Here is a 27,533-nt window from a genome sequence, read left to right on the forward strand (position 1 = left end):
CATTACCGAAACTCTCATATTTCTCTCACACTTCAATAGCTCTATCTCATAAAATTTCTCTTCAGAAACCCTAAATCCCAAAATTTCTCTTCGCACGATAACCCTTCAATCGCTAAACGCTCCTTCCCTGAACTCAATCGTTCAACCCTTCATATGCTGCTGAAACCCTCATTCGATGGCTGAACTCAACCGCTCGCTGAACTCAATCGATGGCTGAACACTTGATTCGCTCAATAGCTCCCTCCCTAAACTGAATCGCTCCAAATTTCTTCTCACAAGCCATCAATCCTTCAGTGGCTCAACCCCTCTTCTCTAAATCTCTTGTCACAACTAGATTTACTGGAGGTAAGGGAGAACCGCGTTTCTCTGCAGTTATTTTGTGGGTTTAAGCTATTATTTTCAGCGTTTGGTCGCAAGTTCCATGATTTTGTTCGATTCATATTTAGAATGCTTACTGTAGGTTTTTTTTAGAAGCTACTTGTTTCTTTCATATTTTCCTTATACAACAAAATGTTGTTTGTGATTTTTTCTCACAAGTATTTTGTATTCCTGCTTTATTTTTTATTTTCAAGTGTCAATAATCTTTAGTGGGAACTGACCTATTATATTAGGTTTGTAGATGCAACAATGTATTTGAATCTACCTTATTGTGTTTCCTGTATGAATAAAGTGAGGATAACTCAAATTTCTGTGAGACTTATATATGCTATTGTTTTTTATTCTGATTTCTTGTCTTGTGTTGTGTGTCTCTTAATGGCTTTTTTTACAATTTACTATAATGACATTACCCTTTGAGAATTATTGGCTATGATTGGATTCCCTTATCTGCCAAACTAGTTTTAACTATGAACAATGTATACATACTCTTCTGGATTTGCAAACTCAATGAGATGTAGGAAAGGGAAAAAAGATGGCAAGTTTTTCTAGCAGTGCCAGTGCTTCGATGATGACGAAATGTACTGCTGACAGTTTGAATTCTGATTGTACGTGTGCGGGTTCTTTGACCTTCTCTCTAGACCTTGGTGAAGCCGGTTTCTTGGGATTAACTGGATTACAGAATCTAGGAAATATTTGCTTCATGAACAGTGCCCTTCAATGGTTAGCACATACACCAAAGCTTTTTGACTATTTTCTTCACTTCAGATCTAATTTCATATATGATCAAGGGTATTACGATAACAAGTCATAATACTTTTGAAACTTATTTTCTCTCAAACGTTTTTCATCAATTTTTTGTGGTGATGATGATGGTATTGAAGTGAAATGTGTAAGTGGATCAAGCTACTCATGGTGGTGGCAGAGCATATGGTGCATTGCTGTTGGATGCTGGAGGTACCCTCTTGAAGTTGATCAATCTTGTTCAATATACTTATGCCGTTATTGGATCAAGATATGGTACTTTCTTCACTTATTCTCTAAACTAGGCGATATCGTATGAACTATGGTGTATTTGCTATCATGTGCTATTTAATATCGTATGTGCTATTGTTAAGAATAATCTTATTTTCAAAACTGTAAATCACCACGTCCCTCCTCCTGTCTCGCCTTTTCTCTTGCACGACAGCTTATTTTATTGCTCATTGACTGTCCATTTCAGCAATAAGCAATGCCCACTTCTTTATAAGCCTAATGTAAGATGAGAACATGGTCAATCATTGGGAAAATTGAATGTGAAGTTTTAAAATTATATGGCAATGTTTTAGCCAATGCTGTTAAATAGACATTACAGCAGCGCTGCATTGATACGATGTAGTGAAACTTCGCTCAGCTGCTATTGTTATTAAGAGTTTGCTTGGATAAATGGCTTATTTGTAGCTTATAGCTCAAGTACTTATCAAAATAAGCACTTATGAATAAGCTCACATAAACCATTTTTATAACAAAAGATAACATAAATTCAAATTATTTTTATATATGATATAAGTTGTTTTCTTAATAAGTTCAAAAAGTGTATGAAAAATGTTACAAGCTGTATTGATATAGTTTTCCAAATAGTGTCACATAACTACTTGCACTGTAAAAAGGCTTTTGGAGGCTATAGAAGAATACTGTATAAGATGGATTTTATTGAAATGCATTCTGAATTGCTAGTAAGGGAATGTGACATTTATAAATGATAGCTGATAGACCATGATTGTTTCTGGCACAGCATGACTTAAGAGAATAACAGTGTAAGTTCTTGTGTATAGGAGGTCAGGTCAGAGCGGAATTACAACTTCTAGAAAGGAGACTGATACATGTAAAATATTTTCAGGAGTTTCAGATGGTCAGTATTTCTTCCTACTACTATTAATTGGGAAGTTACAAGTTTATCGACAAAAGGTCTTAAAATATAATTTATTAATTGCAGGTGTTACTACAGAAACTCCAATCCACGTATTTGTGCCTATCTCTTATTTATGGGCAAAATACCTCAATTGTCCATAATGGTTTTTTGGGATGAAGGGAAAATGTATATTGGCATTCCATTACCAGAATATGTTTTGTACTCTTATAAGGTAACTGGTTTTACTAACTCTATGGATTCATTTGGGATGAATCGCTCCAAAGAACTAAATGAAATTTCTCCCGTGATCCTGCTACCTGTGAGTTATTAGAAAGAGAATATCAATTGCATTAAGTTGTTTTTATACTATAGCTCTTTTCTTGGAATTGACTGATGTTGGTGATAATGGATTGTGGGAATTCACTCTAGAAGTGAAGTAAAATAAAAATTAGTTTTGTATCCATAAAGATGACTTAGGTTAGAGAATGAAATCTTGTAAAGATGACTATAATATAATAATTTACACATACACGGGCTACTTTACGTATGTCAACCCCCTAATGCGTGAGCCTCAATATAGTCGAACCGGACTTCAAACTCGAACTTGTTTTTTAGGTAACAAAATAGCTTCATCATGTATTCAATGCTTTAAGCTCAAATAATTTCAGAACTGCTCATCTCATATACCCAGTGTATAAAATGTGGGGGCTTTATTAACCTACTGACCATTTTCTGTTCCTATTACATTGTTAACTTAGTTCAATTTTTTGTGTCTCTGCTTCTGATGAGATGGCAAAATCACTGGATTCTGTTCACAATACTACGTACAGGACATTCGAACTGAAATACATATTAGGGGAGCCCTATGAATAAATCAAATGTATTGTAAATTTTTGTTAAAAACCTATATGAATCTATTGACCAGATACCTTTATTGAATTGCATATGATACTTTCAAAAGTTATTTTGCACAATCAAGTGCAGTTTAAGTGTCCGTTTAAAATGTTTGCTGCTTCTCATTTATGCAATGTTCTGTAACTTAATCTGCTTGAGATCAGTTGTGCATTGTTTTCTGATTGTTATGATGTTTTCCCATTAAAGGGAGGTTGGGAGAATGATGAAACTGTTGAAGAGGCTGCTGTAAGAGAAGCTATAGAAGAAGCAGGAGTTCGAGGTGATCTAATGGTGAGAAATGTGAATTTAATAACTTTTGAGCTTCTGCAATGATGCTTTTGATTTTTCTGTAATATCACGATGGATTTAAGAGTCTGAATGTTTTGACTTTTGATGATCTCATAATGGGAATCTAGGTTCAGTGCATATAGTAAAGTCATATCATCTTCGGTCCCTGTAATTTTTTTTGGCTGAAATGGTTCCTATAATATTTACCTTTTTCACTTCAGTCGATGTTTGCTTTGTTTCCGTCCCTATAAAATACTTTTTTTTGGATTTGTTTTAGTCCCTGTGAGGATCACTAACACCACTGCCAATAGCAGCTGCAAAAGTACTAGTTGATCCCGATCCTAATCCTGTTTCCCAAACATCCCAATTGTTGTGAATGTATGAAGGAAGATGAATTCTAATCCTTTTTAGTCAACAGGGTTATTGTCATGTTGGTGATGTTTTGATAATATTACACAACATTGGTACCATTGTTTTGCAGCTTGCAGTTTGAAAATACCTTCTACCATAGAATTCTCAAGGCTAGGAACTTTTCTCCACTATAAGAGATTACTACTCTCACATGTACTTAAAACCAGTAAATTTTATATCACCGGGCTTATTAGTTAATATACCCCTCTCATGGCAAGTAACAAGAAGCAAGGCTTAATCTCAAGTAAGGCTTGATGAGTGGTGCCTGTGATTAGCATACTCCCGATTAGCATAGTTGGGAGTTTCCCAAAGAAAAATTGAAGGTGTATCCCGTGTTCGACACTAACATAACACCGACACATGCAATTAGTATTTAGTACACTTCATTCATTTCCTTAAATCATTGTCGGTGTTCTGTCTAGTCTTAGTATTTGACACTAACACAACATCAACACATTTGATTAGTACACTTAATTCACTTTGTTAATTATTGTCGTTGCCATGTCTAGTCTCTAGTTTCTGTAAATGTTTGATAGCAAATTTGGCTCAAAAATCAAAATGAGAAAATCATGATAATTCTACTAGGATGAATGAAGATCTAATGGTTAAAGGGGATAATATAACAATAGAAATTAATAAACATCTTTCTTTGGATGGAACTGTAAAACCGAAAGTTGATTATCAAGTGAAAGGCTTATTTCTGTCTTGAAGTACAATCAACAAATGAAATCATGTTTAGAGAATTAAATTACATTTATGGTATCATAACAAATCTAAAGAGATGTGAAGAAAACTGAGTTCTAACAGAAATCTGTGTCTTATGAATCCCATCTTGTGCTAATGAATGAGGTTGCATTAAAATATTTATTAAATCTAATGTGTTTCCATACTAGCATCTATTTTATAAGATATTATGAACCTATCATGTGATATCTTCATGTTGTTTTGAAGTATTTTGGAATTTGGATTGTCTCATAGGGTTTGTTTATCATCTCAAATTGTTGCAAATTATTTTATCAGAAAGTTTTCATGTTTGTTTGTAATAGTTAGTATAAATGAAAGTTAAGGTTTAGTCTTTTTGTATCATAATGTAACAATTAATCAATCATATCAAACCATAATCATAATTTAAATTTTTTATTTTTGCTGTTCTGTTTAACTGCAACTTCGACAACCTAAAGGAGTAATGCAATATGAACTCAGAGTCATTGAATAATATGTCTTCATTTATCTTTGGCATCTCACCATTTTGATCTTCACTTTTTTCAGATAGCTTAAATTTTCTTTTTGTCTAGTATTAGAACATGTTTAATTTTCCATTTGAGCAAGATTGAGGAGCAAAATCTACAAGATCAAATGCAAATGGTTGAAGAGGATAAGGACATAGAAATGTTGCCCAAACAAAAGCCAAAGAAGAAGAAGAAAACTTATATAGGAAGAAAGTGTTATGACTTAGTTAAAATATAATTTTTATGTGTATGATTTTATAGTACTTGAAATATTATGACTGCACATGATTTTGTATACTTTTTGGTTAATACTAAAAATATTTTGACTTAGTTAAAATATGGTTTTTATGTGTATGATTTTATAGTATTTGCAATATTATGACTGAAAATGAAATATAACTAAATGGTGTGTATGAAATAGGGTGTAAATAGATATAATTGTTCATTCATAAATGGCGTATTTACACCCGGTTTTTACTAAAATAGGGGGTAATTAAGAACATATTTACACCCAATTTTTAATAAAATAGGGTGTAATTAAAACATAATTAAGCCCAATTACACCCGATTTTTATTAAAAGAGGGTGTAATTAAAACGTAATTATGCCCAATTACACCCGATTTTTATTAAAACAGGGTGTAATTAAAACGTAATTACGCCAAATAACACCCGATCTTTATTAAAACAGAGTGTAATTAAAAACGTAAATACGCCCAATTACACCCGATTTTTATTAAAACAGGGTGTAATTAAAAACGTAATTACGTCCAATTACACCCGATTTTTATTAAAACATGGTGTAATTAAAAACGTAATTACACTCAATTACACCCGATTTTTGTTAAAAATAACAGGTGTAAATTCGTTAGACATTTCTCACCCTGTGGATATACACCCGATTTTTATTAAAAATAATGGGTGTAAATTTAATAAAAAACGGGTGTAAATTAACATTTTTGTACTAGTGATGGTTAATAGTTTATCTTAATATTTCTACTGTTAAGCATTATCGATTTGTTTTAACATAATATTTGATCTGATTTTTACCAAATCTAATTTCATCTAAATTAAATAATATTATGTTGCAGCTCAATTAACTACTACCAAGGAGAATAATCTCAAGTCCCAAATTGCGGTACATATAAATAAGAACATTTGGTTTAATAAATAGTGATTTTGTTAAGATATTAAATCTAGACTTGATTTGATTTGTTAGTGGTTGTTTGAAGTTAGATCTCTGAGTTTCATCTATGACTTCTATTACAGCCTCTGAGTAGATTGGTTTTTGCTAAGGAATAATTGATGATGCCTTGCTGGTCTTAGCATGGATGGAGTATTTGAGTTGACCGTGAAATCAAAATCACATTCAAACAGTTGAATTGAAGGGAGAAGTGTGGACATTAAGTTTTTAATTTTTAGTGGTTAAAATTCAAATAAAAAATGATGATCATAGAGTAGTCTTTTCTTGCATTTATGTGATCTAAATATTCTTAATACTCTTGCATTTATGTGATTTTAATTTTCTTAATAATATTTTTAATCCTCTTGATTATTCATGTCTCGCAATTCAAACCTGAAGTCAGTGAATCCAATTTATATTAGTAGTTTTTTTAATCTCTTTTTCCTCAATTTTGATGTGTGCCCTGCAGATCATCAAATGTAGTTTGTGTTCACTAATATACTATTTCTTAACTATATTTTCTTCTTTCAGTTAAATTTGTCACCATATGGTTCAAAACTTCAAATGAATAATGAAAGTATGCATTTTGTGGTCTGTCCATAACTATGATATAGTATGCACCAATATCAGCTATAATACTGTTTAGACAAGTAACTAGAGGCTGCCCAGAATTTTTTGCAAATGTAATAATTCTCAGTAACAAGACTGTTATTTGACATTATCATGGCAAATGTACCTAATTAACCTTAGTTTCTCCAATAATTATTTTTCATCGTAATAGTGAGCTGCGAGAGAACTTATGTTGATCAATTATTTTTGACAGTTTTAATTTATTATTCATTTGATATAATCTGAATGCACTACACAGCTAAATTTATCAATTCATATTTACAAATTCATATAAATAAATTGTATACTAATTAAAATTAATGGACCCGTGCATCAAAACCTTCGTGTCTTTTTGGTGCCTTTTTCTATCTATGATTCAATCATATGTATTTTTTTTCTATGAACTATCGGAACTTTTCTTTCGTAATTGTAAATCTTCTAACATTTTGGTTGGAGCACTCTTCTCCTGTAGTAGTAGTAGTATTAGTAAGATATGATAGACAATTATATAAATAGTTGCAAATAATCTATAATATGATTAATATAAATATATTTAATTTAGCAGGTGTAATTTTCTTTTATACACATAGTCCATCAAATTATATTATGTAAAATACTTATATAAATATTTTCAAACTAATTTATAAAAGTATGACGATAAATATTTGTATAATATTCTAATAACAACTAATTTAAAAAAGTGATATTATAAAATAATCTATTAATATTGTTTTTTATAATAAAAAATTATACTATCAATGAATACGAATTTGTTTTATAATTTCTATAGTATGCATTATCTATGTCAACATTGTATTTTTTTGGCTACACTGCCGCCATAGCAAATGATTATTGGAAAATTAGTCTATACAAGAATTTCCTTTAGTTTGCAGTGAAGTTATTTGTATCAAAAGTTATCATTTACACAATTTACTTTTTATTTTACGGGTCACTATCAAAATATTACTTTTATTTGATGATAAAATTTTTATTTTTAAATGTCAATTTTTTTTTCTTTTCCAAGTCACAAGTTTTTTTAAATTATTTCATAGAATTGAGTTTATATAATAATATTTTATTTTATAATTATATAATTCAATTTAAATTCACATGTATTTAAATACATTATTTGTCAAGTTTATCATTATACTTTGTATAATCATATTATTTGTTATAATACTTTAATTTTATAATTTTTTATTATACTTTCTCAATAAAAATGAATTTTTTATATGTATACTTTAATTCCGAAGTCCAACAATCCGATCGGATTAGATGATTATAGACACATTTGTCTTGTTGGTTGCATTTATAAAGTGGTGGCGAAGTTATTGGCGGGAAGATTAAAAGGGGTATTGAAGTCTATTATTTCCACTTCTCAAAGTGCTTTCATTCCCGGTAGGCTTTTGTTAGATGGGGTGTTGGTGGCTAATGAGATGGTGGATTATGCGAGAAAGGAAGGAAAGGATTGCATTTTATTCAAAGTGGACTTCGAAAAAGCTTACGACAAGGTAAGTTGGAATTTTTTGAGATATATGTTAAAGTGCATGGGGTTCGGTGAGAAATGGGTGAAATGGATGGATTTGCTTGTCTTTAATAGTAATATGTCGGTGTTAGTGAATGGTTGCCCGACTAAGGAGTTTGTGGTGGGTAGGGGATTAAGATAAGGAGACCCACTTTCTCCTTTTCTTTTTGTTATGGTGGCGGAGGGATTGGCGGGACTTGTGAGAAAATCTATTGAAGTGGGGCATTTCCAAAGCTTTTCGATTAATGGATCTTGTTCGGTGGATTTGCTTCAATTCGCGGATGATACGTTAATTGTTGGGGAGAGTACTTGGAATCATGTGTGGGCGTTAAGGGCGGTGCTCCGGGCTTTTGAACTTGTGTCGGGGCTTGGAATTAATTATAATAAAAGCAAGTTGATAGGTACTAATTCTAATATTCACTTTTTAGAGGCGGTTTCTCATTTCTTTTCTTGCAAATTAGAAGATAGCAACTTTTATTTTCTTGGCATTCCTATTGGTTTCAACCCGCGAAAAGAAGCTACGTGGTATCCTCTTTTGGCTAAGTTAAAGAACCGGTTGGAAGGGTGGTCGAATCGGTTTTTAAACTTAGGTGGTAGGATTACTCTCCTAAAATCCGTTTTGAGTTTGTGAGATATTGGATCGAACTCTAGTATGGCCGAAGGGTAGCTTCTTGGTTCGACAGGGTTAAGCATGAAGTCGAAGGTTGTTCACATGCTTGTGTCAAAGATGCTAGGGTTGTTAGCATGTTAAATTAGGTTTTAGTGTTTAAACCCTAATTTGTTAAGTTAGCTTGTTTATTAAGTTGTCTTGTGTAATGGGCCTTGTGGAAAAAGCCTATTAGTTAGTATGTTAGGTTTTATTATAAATAGCATACTAGTCTCTCATCATTATTAAGTTGCAAATCCTAATTTAGGGTGAGAGAGGTTATTTGTTATTCTTGTAAACTTGTAATCTTGTTTTTAAGAGAAAGTAAAAGAATAGCAGTTATAATCAATTATTGTGTTCCTCTTCTTCCTTGTCCTTAATTCTTCCTTGGTTTATACTTTGTTCTTGGCATTGAATTCACAACAAATTGGTGCGGTGAGGGTGGAGAAAATGCCTTCAACAAAGTATGAGATTGAAAAGTTCACCGGAGTGAATGATTTCGGTCTGTGGCGCTTGAAGATGAAAGCCCTACTGGTTCAGCAGGGTTGTTTGGAAGCGTTGAAGAGAGAGGCAGTCATGAATGCTGCATTAACGGCAGCAGAGAAGACAAATATGATCGAGAAAGCATACAGCGCAATTTTGTTGAGCCTTGGTGATAAGGTTCTCAGACAGGTATCAAAGGAGACGACGACATCAGGGTTATGGGTGAAACTTGAAAGTTTGTATATGACCAAATCACTAGTAAATCGACTCTACCTGAAGCAAGCTTTGTATTCATTCAAGATGGTTGAAGACAAAGTGTTGGCTGAGCAGTTGAATATGTTCAACAAGCTGATTCTTGATCTTGAAAATATTGATGTGAAGATCGATGATGAAGATCAAGCGCTGTTACTATTGTGCGCTTTGCCTCGATCACATGCTCACTTCAAAGAAACTCTCTTGTATGGAAGGTAGTCCCTGACGTTTGAAGAAGTCCAATCAGCCTTGTATTCTAAGGACTTGAATGAACGAAAGGAGCATAAACCTTCGTCTGTTGGTGAAGGTTTGACCGTTAAAGGAAAATTCTTGCGAAAGAATGGTAAGTTTGACGAGAAGGGCAAAAGGCAGTCGAAGTCTTACAGTGGCGAAGCATCTGGCATTCGATGCTATCATTGTAAGAAGGAGGGTCACACAAGAAAGGTGTGCCCTGAACGCCTGAAAGATCATGGAGGTAAGGATAATGGCAATGCAGCCATTGTTCAAGATGATTTCGAATCATCTGATGTTCTTGTGGTTTCAAGCAGTGACTCGAGAAGAGAGTGGATTATGGATTCAGGTTGCACTTGGCACATGACTCCAAACAAAGACTTGTATGAGGAATTATGTGATCAAGATGGTGGATCAGTATTGCTAGGAAACAACAAGGTTTGCAAGATTGCAGGTATTGGATCTGTTAGATTCAAGCTCCATGATGAGTCAATAAGGTTATTGACTGAAGTCAGGTACGTTCCTGATTTGAAGAGAAATCTGCTTTCTCTTGGTGAATTCGACAAGAAAGGATATGTTTTCCAAGGAGAGAAAAGTATCCTAAGAGTCATGAAGGGGTCGAAGGAAGTCTTGAGAGGCGTGAAGAAACAAGGCTTGTATACCCTTGAGGCTGAAGTTGTAAGTGGTTCGACAAATGTTGTATCCACGAAACCTTTGTCGAAGACATAAATCTGGCACATGAGATTGGGCCATGTCAGTGAAAGGGGTCTGGTCGAATTAGGGAAACAAAATCTGCTTGGTGGAGACAAAGTCGAAAAGCTGAAGTTTTGTGAACCCTGTGTACTTGGAAAATCTTGCAGAGTGAAGTTCAACAAAGGCAAACATAGAACACATGGATCCCTTGATTACATCCATGCTGATCTTTGGGGGCCTGCAAGGTGTGCATCACATTCTGGAGCGAGGTATTTCCTATCCATAGTAGATGATTATTCTAGGAAATTATGGGTATTCATCCAGAAGACTAAGGATGAAACTTTTGAGAATTTCAAAAGTTGGAAGACTTTGGTTGAAAATCAGACTGGCAGAAAGGTCAAGAGGTTGAGAACCGACAATGGCCTTGAATTTTGCAATGAGGCATTCGACAGTTTTTGTGCTGCCTCTAGTATTGCAAGGCACAGAACTACTGCAGGTACTCCACAACAAAATGGTTTGGCTGAAAGGTTTAATCGAACTATTTTGGAGAGAGTCAGATGCATGTTGACTAGTGCTGGACTAAAGAAGGTGTTCTGGGCTGAGGCTGTTTCGACAGCAACATATCTGGTAAACAGATGTCCTTCGACAGCGTTAGATATGAAGACACCTGGAGAAGTTTGGTCGGGACATCCACCAGATCTCGACAAACTGAGAGTATTTGGCTGCATAGCCTATGCTCACATTAGGCAAGACAAGGTCGAACCTAGAGCTCTGAAATGCATGTTCATGGGATACCCTGAAGGAGTCAAAGCTTATAGGCTATGGTGCCTAGAGCCAGGTCACAGGAGGTGTATCACCAGTCGAGATGTAGTTTTCAATGAAGCTGAAATGGCTTTTAAGAAAACTGATGATGTTGGTCGAAGTACAGAATCATCTGACGAAGAGCTGGAACAGGTAGAGATTCCTGTTGAGGTGGAGCATGTTGATGCTGAATTGCATATCCCAGATGAAGTCGAAGAAGAAGCAGAAGATGCTGAGGAAGTTGAGGAAACTGACGATGACTACCTATTGTCAAGAGATAGGTCGAGAAGAGTCATCAAACCACCTCAGAGATTTGGGTATGCAGATCTTATAGCTTATGCATTGATCTCGGCCAGTGAGGTTCTTGATGATGAACCTAGAGATTATAAGGAAGTTATGAGGAGTCAAAATAAGACTGAATGGCTGAAGGCCATGGATGATGAGATGAAATCTCTTCATGATAATCACACTTGGGAACTGATAAAGAAACCTGTTGGGGCAAGGTTAGTCAGCTGTAAATGGATTTTCAAAGTTAAGGAAGGAATTGAAGGAGTGACGTCGAAAAGATACAAGGCAAGGTTAGTTGCAAGGGGTTTCACTCAGAAAGAAGGTGTCGACTTCAATGATGTGTTTTCTCCTGTTGTGAAGCATAGGTCCATTCGAATGTTACTTGCCATGGTAGCACAGTTCGATCTTGAACTGGAACAGATGGATGTGAAGATTGCGTTCTTGTATGGTGACCTAGATGAAACGATCCTGATGAGGCAACCTGAAGTGTATGTCGAAAAGGGGAAGGAAGATTATGTGTGCAAGTTAAAGAGATCTTTGTATGGGCTGAAACAATCTCCTCGACAGTGGAATAGGAGATTCGACAAGTTCATGGCACGCATAAGTTTCATTAGAAGTCAGCTCGACCACTGCGTTTACTTCAGATTTCGACCTGGTAATTCATTTGTTATTTTGTTGCTTTATGTGGATGATATTCTCATAGCAAGCAACAATGTTGAAGATGTGAGGCTGCATTTCTTCAGAGGAGTAATCGAGCGTGGAGAAGTCCAAGTGCTGAAGGTTTCGACTGAAGACAATGCTGCTGATATGATCACCAAGACATTACCGAGTTGCAAGTTTTTCCACTGTATGCAGTTGCTAAAGCTGCATGAAGAAAGCTAGTTTGTTCCTTTGATGTTGTAGAGTTAGATCCAAGGTGGAGATTTGTGAGATATTGGATCGAACTCTAGTATGGCCGAAGGGTAGCTTCTTGGTTCGACAGGGTTAAGCATGAAGTCGAAGGTTGTTCACATGCTTGTGTCGAAGATGCTAGGGTTGTTAGCATGTTAAATTAGGTTTTAGTGTTTAAACCCTAATTTGTTAAGTTAGCTTGTTTATTAAGTTGTCTTGTGTAATGGGCCTTGTGGAAAAAGCCCATTAGTTAGTATGTTATGTTTTATTATAAATAGCATACTAGTCTCTCATCATTGTTAAGTTGCAAATCCTAATTTAGGGTGAGAGAGGTTATTTGGTATTCTTGTAAACTTGTAATCTTGTTTTTAAGAGAAAGTAAAAGAATAGCAGTTATAACCAATTATTGTGTTCCTCTTCTTCCTTGTCCTTAATTCTTCCTTGGTTTATACTTTGTTCTTGGCATTGAATTCACAACAGAGTTCTTTGGCTATTTTCACTCTTTCTTTTTACAAGATTCCGAGAAAAGTGGCTATGAAGATCACTAGTATTCAAAGCAAATTTTTATGAGGTGGAGTAGAGGAAAGAAGAAGGATTCATTGGGTTAAGTGGGATGATGTCACTCTTCCAATGCATAAAGGGGGTCTTGGAGTCAAAAACATTAATTTGTTTAATATGGCTCTTCTTAACAAGTGGAGATGGAGGATTATTCAAGGACAAGATTCTTTGTGGTTTAAAATTTTGCACTCGCGGTATGGAGACATGACTTCCAATATGTTCGGAGGTGGAAGTAACAAGAAAGCTACAAAATTCTCTTTTTAGTGGAAAGATATTCAAAAAATTATTTCTTATTTTTTCCGTGATCCTTTGGTTGACTCTTGTAGGTTCTCCGTTCATAATGGTTTTGCAACCCCTTTTTGGGAGGCTAGGTGGTTGAACGTTACTTCTTTGAAGGATTTTTTCCCGGATTTATACGGCATTTATCGGTTAAAGTTTGTATCGGTAACGGCCATGGGAGGTTGGAAGGACGGAGTGTGAGTTTGGGGAGATCTCGGTGTGTCGGAGTTAGAGATGGGAGAGCTCGGATTGGAGGCGGATTTTGCGGTTTTATTAGGGCTTGTGGAGGGTTTCAAAGGTTGGAAGGGGGGAAAGGATTCCATTGAGTGGGATTATTCCGAGGACAAGGATTTTACGGTGGCATCTTGTTACACTTTCTACAATAATATTCGTATTCATCATGGACCACCTAATAGGAATGACGAAGCTTTTGGGTTGTTGTGGAAGTTGGATGTCCCTTTCAAAATCAAGACTTTCGGTTGGAGGCTTTTTCTTGATAGGCTTCCGGTGAAAGATTTGTTGAAGATTAGAGGTATTACCATTCCCTTGGATGATTTAAATTGTTTTTTGTGGTAATTGGTTGGAATCTAGTTCCCATTTATTTTTTAGTTGTTTGGTGGTGAAAAATATTTGGAGTGAGATAGCTAATTGGGTCGGTAAAGGGGATAGAGTAGAGAGTGAGTGTTTATCGAATTTTATGGATTGGCTGGTTAGGAATGGTGCTTGTTTCCAGAAGGAAGTTTGGAATGTGAATAATACCGTTTGGAATGCTAAGCATTTGGCGTGGAGATGGTCTTTTTGCGGGAAAATTACGCACCCCAATTACTCTTTCTACGAGTTTTGCAAGGATCCCTTGCATTTTTTGTCGTAGCCGTAATTGGTTTGTAATTTTTTTGGTCGGGTTATTCCCGTTTCTCGTGAAATCAGGTTGGAGAACCCTTAGTTCTCCGTTTATTAATATATCTTGCTTACACAAAAAAAAAGTATATCTAAAAGAAATTATTTCGTCAATATTAAAATAAATTCACCCGTGCGGGAGCACGGGTATCTTACTAGTAATAGTAACTAAAATTCTTATTCATAACAGAAACTGCAGGAAAAATGAAAGGTATTTACTACACAAATTTGCTAAGGGCTAAATGTCATTGAACAAAGAAATGAGCAATCCCATAACTAGGCATTTTAAAATGACAATGTAAGAAGATTCTTAAAGCCATATGATCATACAACAATCCAAACTAAACTCACTAACAGAAACATGAAAATTGAAAACAATGTAAATAAGGCAGCAAACATCACAATCAACCATTATACTCTTTCAAGAAAATACTCTGAAATTTGACCACACCAGCACCAAATCATGAAACAAGAGAGAAGCCAATAAAAATTATAGAATACAAAGTATATTATATGTACCAATTAACTCAAACAAGTAAATAGTTGAAAGAAGCTTACTCTCAACTAACTGAAACCAAGCTTTCAAAGTAACTCTTAGCAAGATGCCACTGAATTCCATTAGTAACTGTAGTTTTGTTATTCCTTCTAAAATTATAAATAATGCTGGTAGTTTTCTCTACTTTACCATCTCTCAAATTATAAAGAATGGCATAATGCTCATCTCTCTCTCCTTTATCTCTTATGCACGACAATATCAATGTGTCACCATTCTCAGAAAGACACAGCGGATACAAGACCAATTGAGAGTTATACGAAAAGCTCTTATAACTAATTTTAAGAAACTGAATCCAAGACTCTTCAACTCCAAATTGCCTCATGTGCCATATAATGAGATCGGTTCCATGAAAATCAGTACAAAAACAAACAGAGTTCATCAACACAACGAGACTTGGCTCAAGATGTGGCACTTCCTTAAAACCACGGGGCAGTAGAAACTGACTGTAGGTCTCCGTACTCAAATCAAGCGAAACTATCACAAATTGTTCAATAGTAATAACTTTCCAATCATATTCATAATCACTTTGTGATAGGAAGTTATTCCTACCAAACCAATAATCTAGGGTTTCTACTAGAAAAGGGGAAGAACACTAAAATGAGTAAATAAAATAAAGGGTTATTACCATTTTACCCCCCTGCCATATAGGTCTTTTCTGGTTTTGCCCCCTGTAAATTTTTTTTTTGAAAAACAACCTTGTCATTTCAAAAAGCTAACTTTTTAGCCCCTAAAGTCAAAATCCGCAGGAAAATCTGCAGGTTTCCTGTGGATTTTCTTTCGGATTTTCCTGCGGATTTTGACTTTAGGGGCTAAAAAGTTAGCTTTTTGAAATGACAAGGTTGTTTTTCAAAAAAAATTTTTACAGGGGGCAAAACCAGAAAAGACCTATATGGCAGGGGGTAAAATGGTATTAACCCTAAAATAAAAGGAATAAAGATAAATTTCATTTCATTTCTTTGATACCTAATGTCTCAATGAGACTACAATATATAGTACTTTTAATGATAATAAACTTAAAGGCTCAAACACTACTAAGAGCCCAATTCAACCAAACATTCAAAATAAAATAACAACTAACATTATATTACTAATTAAAATATTTAATTGCACCTCTTATCATTGCCGCGAGGTTCACTTGAACCTTGTCCTCAAGGTTCTAAAATCAATATAAGAATAGAAATATTGTTCTTGGCATTAATGTACCTGGATCCCATTGTTTGAACTTTGACACTTCCACTGCTTGGTCTATTTGTGCTGAAGCACACTTTGGTCCACCATCACAGCCACGATGAAAAACAGCTTCCTTAACATAATGCCAAAACCCCTGGAGTATAGTGATAGATTTACAAGGAGGACCGACATAGTTTCTTAGAAGAGTTAAAGGTTCAACATTGGCATTAAGACCTATCACTACTAAGGAAATGCTACTGGTTTTTAGAAGTGGAAGAAGTGAAACAATGTTCTTTAAAAGGATAATGATGTTTCTTGTAGCTTCAAGAGCTAAATATAAGTAATTTTTAGAACAGAGGTGTTTTGGACCATTCATTCCAAATGGAAGCTTGGTTGGATTTCCTCCAAATAAAATTAGCCTTATTCTAATTAAAAATAGATTGTGAGTAGCACTATCTATTTGATATATTGGTAACTGATTCTGCTGCACTGTTGATTTTGCATGGTCTGTCAAATAAGTTACACATTCCAAATCCATCCCAGCTTGCATAACATCAGCTACAACTTCTTCTACTGATTTTGTGTATCCTTGCTGGTCATGTATAATCACAACAACTCCACAATCTGATGCAATATAACCTTGGAATCCCCATTGTTTTCTAAGAATTTTAGTTAAGAGATTGTAATCAGCACAACTTGGAACACCATTTACACGGTTAGCAACACACATTATCCCACGAGCTCGTCCTTGCTCAACATAAATACAAAATGAAGGCTGATATGTGTCCGCTAAATCTTGCATAATCACTTTAGCATCAAAGTGAAAGCAATTAACACCCTTTCGATTGTCTAAATCATAGGCAGTGAAATCACATACGGTTCTCAAATAATCCCCACAATCACATGATTCAATGAATTTATGGGACGCACGAAAATAAAAAGTTGCAGAAATTTCAAGAAAATGCTTCTCAAAATTCTTTTGGTAAACAGACAAACCTCCACCATTGAAGCTTATACAATTAACTCCTGGGATGTCTTAAGTAAGAAAGTATCTAATTTCCGAGCATTTTCCAGTAACATAACTGATTAGGCTTTTGGGAAAATCAACTAAGTGAAAGCAATGAATCATGTGCAAAGTAGCAACAGCTCCCTGAGTTGGAGGCTTAAGAATAATAGAACTTCTAGCAATCACTGCAGGAGAAATTTCTTCTTCCTCCAAACACGGTGCCATTACTCTGTTTATCTTCATTTTCTTCTTCAATACTTTCTCTTGTTGTTGTTGCTGATGAACTTGGTTCACCGATGGAAGAACAACGTCATCGAAGCGAAACCATTGTTGGTGCAACATTTGATGTGGGAGTAAGGTTTGAGTTGGTTCGTTGTCATGGTAATGATGGGAGAGTTTGCGGAAGCGGAGAAGGATTCGATCGATTGCATCATAATGACTCAAATTCTGTTTCAACTTCTTGTAGTTGTAGATCCCTCCATTCACAGTGACAATAATGGTTTTGTAAGGAGGTTGATCTCCGGAAGTAGGAATGGTAAGGCATTGATGAGCATGGTGACAATCTTGATAACAATGCAAACCTCTCCAATCGAGGCCTCTGTGTTTCAACACCTCTGCACCGACGAAGATTTTGGCAGCATTTTGATCTTGCATTTCAACAAACAGATGGTGAGTTAATTGAAGTGGCCGCAGCGTACTGTGATTGAATCTGGTGGCTCTGGAAGTGGATAAGGACGTGGTTGAATCGATTGCACAAGGAGAAACCCCTTGCGTAAAAGTCCAATATGCTCAGCAGCTTCAACCTTCTTTCTCTTCTTCAACAGATACTTCTTCTTCTGCTTCTCATTTTTCACAGATTGTTTCTTCACCTTAGCAACAACTTCACCACTCACATCATCATTAATTAATAACAAACTATTTAGATCTGGTGGTTCTGGAAGCGGAGCGGCAGCCAAAATTTGATCGTTGGAGAGGTGAATATCCTTGGGCTTGGTCACTATTGAAGAAATATTTCTCGTTTTACCCTTTTTGAGTGAGATATCATTATCTTTAATATGACTGTTATCAACGATGGAAATTAAAGGAACAGGAGTTTGTGAATCTAGATCCATATCATCTTCATTATCATTATATTTTCCAAACGACCCCAATTCAATTTCCACTTTGAAATCTGCGATTGAATTGGAAGGAGGAAAATAGTGTTGTTCTGAAACAGTCGCAGTTGTCTTTTTCGTCTGAGATTTTGAAGTTTCAGCAGGTTCCTCTCCCTCGTCATACAGATCTGATGATGATGATTCTACTACGTCCTCTTCAACAGTTTCAGATATTGGATCCATGGACTCCATTGATTCCATTTCCTCATCAATTATCAGTAAAAGATGTTGCCATTCTGGTTTGAAGTGCCATAATAGTGATGTTGTAAATGTATCCCAAGTAGATCGGCGATGAGTATGAGACCACCATATCCACCATTCGAGAGCAGAACCTCGCAATGCTCCAACAGCTTTCAAAACTTTCCATGACTAGGGTGTTTCATGCTCCTTAAAAAATTTCTCCAAACAAAGGATCCACCAATATGCATCTTCTTTCCCATCAAACAATAGTATTGTCATGAATTTAAGCGGAAGTGAGATCGAAAATGAAAGCACCAATTGATAGGAAGTTATTCCTACCAAACCAATAATCTAGGGTTTCTACTAGAAAAGGGGAAGAACATTAAAATGAGTAAGTAAAATAAAAAGAATAAAGATAAATTTCATTTCATTTCTTTGATACCTAATGTCTCAATGAGACTACAATATATAGTACTTTTAATGATAATAAACTTAAAGGCTCAAACACTACTAAAAGCCCAATTCAACCAAACATTCAAAATAAAATAACAACTAACATTATATTACTAATTAAAATATCTAATTGCACCTCCTATCACTTTGAGGAGAGTCATCTCGAATTGCCAACCAATTAAGAGTGCCACTAACATGCACGCTATTACTAATTCCCTCGTACCAATCTGTATTGTCAAGAGGAATCAAAGAAAAACTTTGAATACTTCTCCATCCCTTACCATAATCATCATCATCATCATGATCGCCCCAGAAATAATTGAGACGACCGAAATTCCAAACTTTCACCTTATTACTCGTTAGATTTAACGCCACAATCTTATAAGTATCGGTTGAATTATCATAACCGAAAGCAAAATTCCATGACCTAAATAGAGTTAGACCAAAACGTTCATAGTAAGGCAGATGCTCAACCTTATTAAGAAACACTTTTCGGTTAGATAATTCAGCTGTTGCTGGGTTCCATAAATAAAGGAAAATCTGTTCATAGTAATGTTCATAGTTATAGGAGTAAAAATTACCTAGCAAACATAGCAATCCGTTTGAAGAACCAACAACATTGAGGTCTCCACGGTCTAAAATATGGTTCAACTGGAAGTGATTATGGTCAGGGAGGGTGATGGAGGTGGTGGTGGTGGTGTCGAGTAAGCGGTGAACCGGGAGAGGCCTGATACTGCAATCAATAGATGAAGTTAGTGTAATATGGGGGGTTTTTGAGGATTGTTGAAGGTGTAATTTGATGAATGTGGGTTCAGAGATTAGGGTTTTCCATGATTTGCATATAGATTTGAATTCTATAAGAAATTTGACAGGAAGGAGTGATAGGATTTCGACGATAAGTTCGTCGGGGAGAAGTACGTTTGACATTGGAGTTTGGTTGGAGTGCTGCGGTGAATGGGCATTCATTGGAGCTTAGGTAATAATGTATAGGAATGCTGAACCCTAGCATACGTACATTATTAGGGTAAACAATTTTGCAATCAACTAATAAAATCAACTCAATATTTTTTTGGAAAATGATGTTCTTACACCCACATGATACACATATGATAAAATATTTTTTTTAAAATGTAAGATAATTTTTTATTTTTTTAGTCTTATTTTTTTTATTAAAGGATAACGATATAGAATTTTGAGATTAACCAACATTTTATAATTCATTAACCAATTTTATTTTACTATTAAAAATGACTTTTAATATTTAGTCATTTATTAATCAACTTCATAACTTCAACCAAAATTTTACATTTCATTAATAAACTTTGTTTTATTACTAAAAATTATTTTTAATATATAGACGTTTATTAACCAACTTCATTAACAAATTTGTTACATTTAATTAACTAACTTTATTTTATTATTAAAAATTATTTTTAATATTTGGGCGTGTATTAACCAACTTCACATCACTATGTATATGTGATGATGAGTTTAAATTTCTACAAATAAAAGTGCAAAATGTATTATCATGTGTTTTGAAGATGAGAGAGAAAGACAATTCTTTCCTCTCCCTTCTCTCTTAAGTTTCTCTTGGTTTCCCTACGTCGGAAATCTTGTTCGGTGCAGGTCTCTCAGGTTTTAGCGTCATGGATTGGAAGTATGCTCAGAGGAAGGTCTTTCGCGCGATGAGTTCTAAATGGGACTGCTCCCCTTTCAACGGAGATCGTAGGTTAGGCGACAAGGAGGTTATCGTATCCATTTTTTTCTCAGAAATACCAAACAGAATCAGAGCTAAGGATATTTTCGAACTGTTTGGGTTTCATGGAGATGTGGTGGAGGTGGTGATCCCGCCTAGGAAAAATAAGCTAGGGAAGAGATATGGGTTCGCTCGTTTTGTTGGGGTGGATGACGCAAGGATTTTGGCGGTTCGGCTGGATAACATCTTGATAGACAGAAGGAAGATTCATGCTAACATCCCTAGGTTCGAGAGGAATATGAGGTTTGCGGGTTCAGTGGAACAGAGGGGGAGGGGTGCGGTAGGATCAATCGAGGGGGTCAAAGTGGGTGGTGATTTGATGAAGGAGACAGGGAGGATGGAAGCAAGCTTGAGTTTCTGTAATGGGCGCTCTTTTGCTGAAGTTGTATCGAAGGAGAAGGAAGATTCTTTGGCTGTAGCGGCTCCTTTGCTGAGATTCGTTTCCAATGAGGCAAATAAGACCAAGCTGAGTAAGGCTTTCGTGGGCGTCGTTCAAGTTCTCGGCTATGCATATAATATTCAAACTCATTTCAAGTTGGAAGGTGTGTTTTCCATAAAGGCTACTCCGTTGGGTGCTAACCTGTGCTTGTTGGAGGAAATGGAAGATGGTTATATCTGTGAGCTGATCAGTGAGGGAAACACTTGGTGGACACAGTGGTTCAAAGAGGTTAGATCATTGAACGCTTCCGATGTAAATTTGGAGAGAGTTTTATGGATACGCATTTATGGGGTTCCTTGCCGCGCTTGGAACTTGGATTTATTTGTTTCCTTGGCTAATACATTCGGTTCTTTTATCTGCCTTGATGAAAATACTGCAAATAAAACCTGTTTGGACATAGCTAGAGTCATGGTGAGGGTGTCGGCGACTTTCATTTTAGCCGAAAGTCTCAAGGTGGAAGTTGATGGGGTGGAGTTTCGTCTGTCGTTTAGAGAGGATTCTTGGGGCCCGTTGCGCTTATCTAGAACGACCAACGACGCCAAGTCTATCCAGACGGATGAATCTAGCTCGGAGGATTATGCGTTAGGTTTTGGAGGTGAATTGGAGGAGGTAAAGTTCTTCAAAACAAATACTGTTTTATCCGATGGTTTTTCCACAAAGGATTTTAGTTAAGGGGAGGATAGGGCGGCTGGTAAGCGAAAGGTTAAAACCAAAGTGGTTGGAACAAGTAACCATGATTAGATTACGGCTCTTTCGAGGAAGGAAGATCTCATTGAGATCCACAATTCTTTTGACGATGCAGTGAAACATGCTAAGAATTTTGTTTATTTCAGAACGCAGAGTTTGGAAAAAGGTCTAAGTGAAAAGGAAAACAACTTTTTTGAGGAAGTGGGGGAGAGTCAGCGTTTTTAGGATCTACTGTTCTGGATTTTGTTTTACTAGGTGGGCCCATTAATATGTGGACACATAGAGGACGCGTGGCAAGGAAGAAAGGTAGAAATAAGTTGCGTTTTAAAAAGCTATCTCTTTTTGATGGTCCTCGAAAGAAACACAAGCCTAGGCCCAGTAAAAAGGAAGGACTTTGTGGGGCTTCTAGCGATTCCCGTATCGAACCCATCAGAGGAACCTTGCCCTCTTTCTCTGACTTAATTTCTCAATTTTCTTTGAGTAAGGGCTCACCCAGGGGCTATTCAGTGAGATTTCTCGGGGAGCAGTCGGAGGAAACATATATCCTTCGATGTAACAGTAGAATTGTTGATTCGCTTCGTCAAGGAGGAGGAGGAGAGAAGCTATGGAAATGTATCAATAAATTGGGGGTGGTTGATACGCGACCAAAGATTTTTAAAGAGGCGGAAGTCTCTAGTCAGTATGCTAAGGAAGGTTCGAAGGTGCAAGAGAAATGTATCAATGATTATCGGGTCTTTCAACATCAGAGGTGGTTGCATCTATGTTAAAAGAAGAAGGATTCATCAGATAATTAGCAAAGGGAGGGCGGATCTGTTTCTTCTCCAAGAAACAAAATTGAAATCTTGCTCTGAGTCTACAGCAAAAAGTTTCTGGCGCGTGGAAGATATCGAATACTCTATTTCCGACTCGGTAGGTATGTCTGGTGGCCAAATTATTTTGTGGAATGCTAGGAAGATGAAAGTAGTTTGCAGTTTTAGGGGTGCTGGTTTTTTAGGTGTTAAAGTTTTTTGGATGGACAAACTGTACTATATATGCAATGTATACTCTCCTTGTAGTCTTTCCCTAAAGCGTGAACTATGGAAAAGTCTATTGGTTATGAAAGATAGATTCAATGATGGAGAATGGCTGATAGGAGGAAACTTCAATGCTGTTAAAAATGGAGGGGAAAGGAAAGGTAGGACTGTGGTGGGTAATCATGCGGAGTGGGATGAATTTTCTGGCTTCATTAATGATACAGGGCTGGTGGATGTCTCTTGCAAAGTCAAGAAATTCAGCTGGTTTAGTAGTGATGGTAGATCGAAAAGTCGTATACATCACTTCTTGGTGTCAAACAACATAGTGAATTGGTGGGGTGTCGTAGGGCAACAAATTGGTGAAAGGGACATATCCGATCACTTCCCAATTTGGATTGTCGTAGATAAGAAGGATTGGGGACCGAAGCCATTCAAATTCAATAATGAATGGTTTCAAAATAAGGATTTTATTGGCTTTGTAGAGAAGGAATGGAAAGGGTTGGAAGTTCACGGGCGAGGAAACTTTGTTTTGAAGGAGAAATTGAGACTTCTCAAAAGTAAACTTAGATGGTGGAACACAACCGTCTTTGGAAAAATAGATATGGAGTTGGAGGAAGGAGTTAAGGAGATTAACGCCATTGATAATCTTCCTTCGGATGAGGAAATGGAGGTGGGAGATAGATAGAGGGCGAATAGGAAGTTTTGGACGCACCTTAAAATTAGGGAAAACATATTGATCAAAAAAGCGAGATTGAAGTGGTTAAACGACACAGATGATAATAGCAAGTATTTCCACGCGGTCATGAAGAGGGGATTACGACGTAATTTTCTCGGTCCTATTTCTACGGCTAGAGGGTTACTTAGCAAGGTGGAGGAAGTAAAGGAGGCGGTATTTGAACATTTTGAGTCAAAATTCAAGGAGAGTGAGGCGTCTAGACCGGTCTTGGAAGGAGATATTTTCAACATTCTAAGTGACGAAGATAAGAGCTTTCTAGAATTACCCTTCGAGGAAAGTGAAATCAAAGAAGCGGTGTGGAGTTCTGACGGATACAAGAGTCCGGGTCCGGACGGATTTTCTATTTACTTCTTTAAGAAGTGTTTGGAGTTTGTCAAAATGGACGTCATTTCTTGTTTTAGGGAATTTCACTCCGGGTCCACTCTCTCAAAATCTATAACCTCGTCTTTCTTGGCTTTGATTCCTAAGTCTAACAATCCGTTAGGCTTAGACGACTATAGGCCAATTTTCTTGGTTGGAAGTATTCATAAAATCATCTCCAAAGTGTTGGCGGGAAGAATCAAGAAGGTGATAGGCAAGGTTATCTCTAATAGTCAAAGCGCTTTCGTTCCCGGGAGACAATTATTGGATGGGGTTCTAGTGGCGAACAAAATGGTTGATTATGATACCAAGGAAAAAAAGGGTGACTTACTTTTTAAAGTAGATTTTGAGAAAGCCTACGATAAGGTTAATTGGGACTTCCTCCGATCCATGATGATTAGAATGGGTTTTGGGGAAAATTGGATAAGGTGGATGAATGCTCTAGTATTTACGAGCCACATGTCGATGTTGGTGAACGGGAGTCCCATAAAGGAATTCAAGGTGGAGAGGGGATTGAGGCAAGGCGACCCAATCTCACCTTTTCTTTTTGTCATTGTAGCGGAAGGGTTGAAGGGTTTAGTGAATAAAGCGGTGGAAAATGGCGACTTTGCGGGTTTTGTGTTCAAGAGGTGGTGCTTCATAGATGTCCTTCAATTTGCAGACGATACGCTTTTGGTTGGAGAAGGTAGTTGGACTCACCTTTGGGCCATAAAATCGGTTTTGAGAGCATTTGAAATGATATCTGGGTTAGGCATAAACTTTCATAAAAGTAAACTAATTGGGATCAACATTAGCTCTAATTTCTTGGAGATAGCCACAAATTTTCTCGGATGTAGGCGGGAAGGGAAGGAGTTTAATTTTTTGGGAATACCGATCGGTAGCAATCCTAGAAGAATTGCCACTTGGGAACCTTTGTTGAAGAAAGTAAAAAAGAGATTAGCTAGTTGGAAAGGGAGATTTCCTAGCTTCAGAGGTAGAATTACGCTTATTAAGGCGGTACTTGGTAGCTTAGCAATATTCTACTTATCGTTTTATAAGGCTCCAAAGAAAGTTATTAAGGAAATTAATCGAATCCAAAGCAATTTCTTATGGGGTGGAACGGAAGACAAAAGGTGCATTCATTGGGTTACTTGGGAAACGGTTTGCCTTCCTATAGAGAAGGGTGGTTTGGGGATTAGAAGGATCTAAGATTTTAATTCCGCGCTCTTATATAAATGGAAATGCAGGATTGTAGACAAACCCGATTCTTTGTGGTATGGGGTGTTGAAAGCGCGGTACGGTGATGTTAATCTAAGTGTGGCTCACGTGGGAGATAAAGGAAAGGGGGAGGCAGCAAAGTCGAACTGGTGGAAGGATATCCTGTCCTTGGAACCGGCCAATTCTTTAGGCTTCTTTAATTCCAACTGTTTGAATTCTGTGGGAAATGGAGGCATTACTTCCTTTTGGCATTCCAATTGGACGAGTCGGGGACCTCTACAAGATCTTTATCCTCAGCTTTATAATATTTCGCTTTTGCATGATGTTTCGATGGCCCTCATGGGAGGCTGGCATGAAAGCGTTTTGGCCTGGGGTGACTTTGGCATCTCGCGGTCCTTTACGAACAACCAGCTATCACCTGTTGTTCAGCCCATAGCAGCAGCGCATTTGCAACAGGGCCTGTCCGCGAGCAGCATCATTGCTGAAATGCTGGAGCGGCTGAAGGAGGACCTTCATGGAGTTGTTGTCGATCCAAACAGTGTTGACAAGGTGGTTTGGCTTCATGAGCAGGATGGTAAGTTTTCTGTTAGAAGCTGCTACGGTATTCTAAACAGAATGCAAATTCCCTTTGGTCCGAAGGGAGAGTATGATAAAGCTTTAGCGATCGTTTGGAAGATGGAGGTTCCGATGAAAATTAAATCTTTTGGATGGTGTAGCTTCATTAATAAACTTCCGATGAGAGACGCTCTATTTCGAAAAGGTATCTTTCCTTATTCTAATAATTCTTGTGTCTTCTGCTGTTGCAATGAAGAAGACTCAACCCATACGCTGCTGTTGTGCCATAGTGTCGATTTGGTTTGGAGAGATATAGCTGATTGGATTGGTTTCAATAACTACAAAGCAGGGGATATTAAGGAAAGTTTTATGAGGTGGCACAATTTCGGAAAGAAGGCTAGAGTTTGAAAGGGAAAGGAGGGTGTGGTGTGGTTGGCGGTGATTTGGCATCTATGGTTGGTTCCTAACGGAATTGTTTTTAGAGAGGATACTTGGAACATCTCCGACATTGTTTGGGGGGCGAAAGCCTTGGTGTGGCGTTGGTATTTTGTTGGGAAAATTATACAACCCAATTGTAATTTTTATGAGTTTAGTAGGAACCCTCTCTTCTATTTGTCGTAAGGCACAATTGAAGCATAATTTTCTTCAGGCGGTACACATTCCGCATTTTTTTGTGACAAGCTTTGAGAACTTTGGTTCTCTTTCTTAATATATCTTTTGCTTAAAAAAAAATCAATTTATTAACTAACTTTTTGCATTTAATTAACCAACTTTATTTTATCAGTAAAAGACACTGTTCACAGGCATGGTTCATGTTATTCTTCACCGTATTTGTTAACACTAATTACAATGTATTGTAAGAATAACATTGTTAATTTTTTTAAAACATCACACTTACCTTGTGAGGGTAAAATATTAGTAAGACTTTCATGTTTTACTTTTATCTCTTTATTGTATTTTTTATGTGAAATTAAAAATTAGAACAATGTTCATATATTATTTGATAAATAATCTAATAACATTAGACAAGATTATAAAAGTATATTGCTAGTAGTAAGTAAATAAGTCAAATTGTCTGATGCAGATTTATAGCTTGGCCTACTCAAAGTCTGTTTCGGTCTGGTCTATTTAATAAATTTAATGTTCTACTATGCCAAAAGAATCTTATATTATTTGGGAATCAAGGCTAAGGATAGTTTATATATAATACTCACACTCCTCAATTCAATGAGGCGTATTTTTTAAGGATAGATTCGTAATGTGTTTTTACACCTTAAGCGGATAATACCTCGTAGTCGATGGAGCGGACTTCAGGTCGACCAAAAATCTTGGTGTTATAGGTAGTGGTCTGACCCACATGCTCGCATCATGCCAATTAGCCTCGACCGATAGGCAATTGTTTTGGTACACCAAAATAGTCTCACATTACTAGGGAATCAAGATTAAGGTAAGTTAATCTATAACACTCACAATCCTCAATCCAACGAGGCGCCGACAAAGTCGTGCCAGGCTTTCACACCCGAAGCAAACAATATCTTATAACCACAATGACGCAGATGTGAGGTCGACTGAAACATTATTACTCTTGTGTAGAACATGAGAATGATGATGTGGTGATGAAAGTTGTTGTAAAAGTTCCTCAGTACAACGATTGAGGTCTCCGATAGATGGAGTAAGGGGTGTATGTGCAAGACTAGCACTCCAATGTCCAAGTCAGCGAGGTCAAAAAGGTGTAACTTGCAAGAGTGAATAAGTTGTACTTATTTATGACACATGATCCTGCTTATATACAAAAAAAAATTAAGACTTCCCCCAGTGAATGCGGTATGGAGTTTGTTAGACAATCAGA

At 36.5% G+C, this 27,533-nt stretch overlaps 3 protein-coding genes and 1 long non-coding RNA gene across 4 annotated transcripts; 3 read left to right on the plus strand and 1 right to left on the minus strand.

The window, feature by feature from the left end:
- On the plus strand, positions 1-3,481 carry LOC131611994 (uncharacterized). The gene is made up of 5 exons (XR_009287255.1): positions 1-1,098; positions 1,260-1,395; positions 2,190-2,266; positions 2,351-2,498; positions 3,368-3,481. It is a non-coding gene; the product is annotated as an uncharacterized LOC131611994 (long non-coding RNA).
- A 15,586-nt stretch (positions 3,482-19,067) lies between these two features.
- Positions 19,068-19,907, minus strand: LOC131614254 (F-box/kelch-repeat protein At3g23880-like). The gene has a single exon (XM_058885866.1). The coding sequence runs from the start codon at positions 19,905-19,907 to the stop codon at positions 19,068-19,070; it is 840 nt and encodes a 279-aa protein (XP_058741849.1).
- A 680-nt stretch (positions 19,908-20,587) lies between these two features.
- On the plus strand, positions 20,588-21,808 carry LOC131614255 (uncharacterized). Its single transcript, XM_058885868.1, has one exon. The coding sequence runs from the start codon at positions 20,588-20,590 to the stop codon at positions 21,806-21,808; it is 1,221 nt and encodes a 406-aa protein (XP_058741851.1).
- Positions 21,809-22,543: 735 nt separating this feature from the next.
- Positions 22,544-23,521, plus strand: LOC131614256 (uncharacterized). Its single transcript, XM_058885869.1, has one exon. The coding sequence runs from the start codon at positions 22,544-22,546 to the stop codon at positions 23,519-23,521; it is 978 nt and encodes a 325-aa protein (XP_058741852.1).
- Positions 23,522-27,533: the final 4,012 nt, after the last annotated feature.

The sequence above is a fragment of the Vicia villosa genome, linkage group LG6, assembly GCF_029867415.1.
Source record: "Vicia villosa cultivar HV-30 ecotype Madison, WI linkage group LG6, Vvil1.0, whole genome shotgun sequence".
NCBI lineage: Eukaryota > Viridiplantae > Streptophyta > Magnoliopsida > Fabales > Fabaceae > Vicia > Vicia villosa.